The 2,503-nt window shown below is 44.1% G+C and overlaps 1 protein-coding gene across 1 annotated transcript; it reads left to right on the top strand.

Moving 5' to 3' along the window:
- Nucleotides 1–848: 848 nt before the first annotated feature.
- On the top strand, nucleotides 849–2,288 carry LOC311109135 (ribosome biogenesis regulatory protein homolog). Its single transcript, XM_084151954.1, has one exon. It carries the CDS (start codon nucleotides 866–868, stop codon nucleotides 1,919–1,921), a length of 1,056 nt encoding a protein of 351 aa, XP_084008080.1. The 5' UTR covers nucleotides 849–865; the 3' UTR covers nucleotides 1,922–2,288.
- The last annotated feature ends 215 nt before the right edge of the window (nucleotides 2,289–2,503 follow it).

Raw genomic sequence — 2,503 nt, 5'->3', positions numbered from 1 at the left:
AACTACATGGTTACCTGTTCTCTGTTGAAATGTTCCTCTGCTTAGATGATGAATGGAATAATTAAATTAAATCGAACAGGTGTTGAGAGGTCAGATCAATGAGAGAAGATCGCGTATTGATTATTGATGTGTACGAGTCTGATCTATACACTGCATCCTGGAATGGATCAACCGTGACAGGTACAGGTCCCTGTTGGGGTCTATTCAGCAGTGGCACACATACACACACACACACAGAGTACACACGCTGTACACACACTGACTCACCTGGGGGCTTAACACTCATCCACCCACACATTCATGACCAAGTCAGCAGGACATTGAGTATGCTCTTTTCACCCTCTCATCTTCAGTCCATTGAGTCTTGAAGGAGAAGAGCATTGAGCAGTCAGTAGGACTACAGACAGTGTGGCGTCTATGGATTATTTTAAGTATATATTTGACTATATTTTATTAGTAAGTAATGCTAAACATTCAATAATATGACATTCAGATAGTGATAGAATCAAGTAATATAATCCAAGTATTCACTTTGTTCAAATGAAGGATTAAAAAAAATCATACTTTTTTAGTTGCCTGTAGCTCAGTTGGTAGAGCATGGCGCTTGCAACGCCAGGGTTGTGGGTTCGATTCCCACGGTGGGTCTGTATGAAAAATGTTTGCACTGACTGACTGTAAATCGCTCTGGATAAGAGCGTCTGCTAAATTACTAAAATTGAAATGTTAAAATTTAAGACAATGGCACCACCGCGTGGACACAAGGAATTCTTTTTTCGAATGGGAACATTTTAACCCGGAAATAAATTAGTGACCTTTCACGTGACGTGAAACACACGCATGTCGGACATGCTTTCAGAAATCCAAAATGGCTGCGTGCAGTATAGAAGACGTGCTTGCTAAAGCTGAACAAGATGAGGCTGAAAAACTCAAAAGTATCACCGTTCAGAAAGAACTGGACCTCGAGTTTGACATCGGAAATCTGGTCGCATACGACAAGAACCGTGTTGACATTCGACATTTCCGTGAACAGAAGAAAGAAGATTTCCTGCGCTCGCTAGCTCGTGACAACACGCAACTCCTGATCAACGAGATATGGAAGCATCCCACAGAGCGAGTTGAGGAGGTAATCGTAGTCAAACTACCCGAGCCGACCACTGCACTGCCGAGAGAGAAGCCCCCACCGAAGCCCAGGCCTCCAACCAAATGGGAGGAATTCGCCAAACTGAAGGGGATCCAAAAGAAGAAGAAAACGAACCTGGTATGGGACGATGTTGCCAAAGAGTGGAAGCGGCGTTGGGGCTACAAGCGTGCTAATGATGGCACGAAAGAGTGGCTGATTGAGGTGCCCGAAACAGCCGACCCCAACGAGGACCAATTTGCCAAACGGAACAAAGCCAAGAAGGAGAAGGTGGCAAAAAACGAGCTGCATCGCCTGAGGAACATAGCCAGGGCACAGAAGATCAAAGTACCAGGTGTTGGACTCACACCGACCGCGCAGCAATCCAAACCTGACCTAGTTAGGGCTGTCAATGTCGCCAAGGCATCCACCGCTTCCGCAGGTAAATTCCAAGACCGCCTACCGAAGGAGAAAGCTCCCAGAAACACCGGGAAGAAGAGGAAATTCCATCCTGTCATCGGTAACTTTTCCAATGAAAAGCAGAGGCAGCTGGATCTGCTCAAAGTGCTGGACAGTAAAAAACCTCGTCTGGACGTCAACAAAGCTGTAAACAAACAAATGCGAGAGGATGACCGAGAGGAGTCTGCAGCGAAATTTAGGAAGGGGGGAAAGAAGGGACGCAAGGGTGGTAACTTCTCTGGGAAAGGAAAGGGTGGGGGTGGGAAGGGCAAAGGAAGAGCAGGGGGTAAAGGTCAAGGACCACCTGGAGGTAAAAAAGGAGCTGGGAAACCAGGGAAGCGCTAAAGGGGAACGTTTGGAACTTTGTATGTCATGCATCATAAGTGCCTTGTCTTAGATGTATTGGACTGCACAGTATGAATTGACTGCTTCATTATGTTTACCACCTGCATGTTGTCATGTTGCTGGGAGTGATGTGTCCCTGACCTGTCTCCCCTTAATGCAGGTCAGGTGCAATAGGGGGGAGGGGGCTTCTGTCCCATCATGCAAATTGTAAATAGATCACCCATGATGTTGTGTGAAAATGGTATATGGTCTTGATTTGCCTCATCTGTCCTCAATTTGTTGTATATTTCTCAATACAATGTGTAACTTTTGGGTACAGAGTTATGTTTGATATATTTCAACTCAATTAAAATCAACTTCATAAAGATGGTGTATTGTTTTTCAGATTTATCATAAGAATATAGGGCAACAGGACATTCTAGTTTCATTGAGCACAATAGCAAATCAAATGTTATTTGTTACATGCGCCGAATACAAGAAGTGTAGACTTTACCGTGAAATGCTTACTTACGAGCTCTTTACCAACAATGCAGTTAAAAGTAAGAAAATTAGCAAATAGATATAAAGAATAGTAACAAAGTA

The sequence above is a fragment of the Coregonus lavaretus genome (genome assembly GCF_964263955.1).
Source record: "Coregonus lavaretus genome assembly, chromosome: 34".
Taxonomy (NCBI): Eukaryota; Metazoa; Chordata; class Actinopteri; order Salmoniformes; family Salmonidae; genus Coregonus; species Coregonus lavaretus.
This window is presented reverse-complemented; position numbering and strand designations above follow the sequence as displayed.

Excerpts from the sequence above, each read along its gene's own strand:
- LOC311109135 (XM_084151954.1), top strand. The coding sequence starts at position 866 with ATGGCTGCGTGCAGTATAGAAGACGTGCTTGCTAAAGCTGAACAAGAT.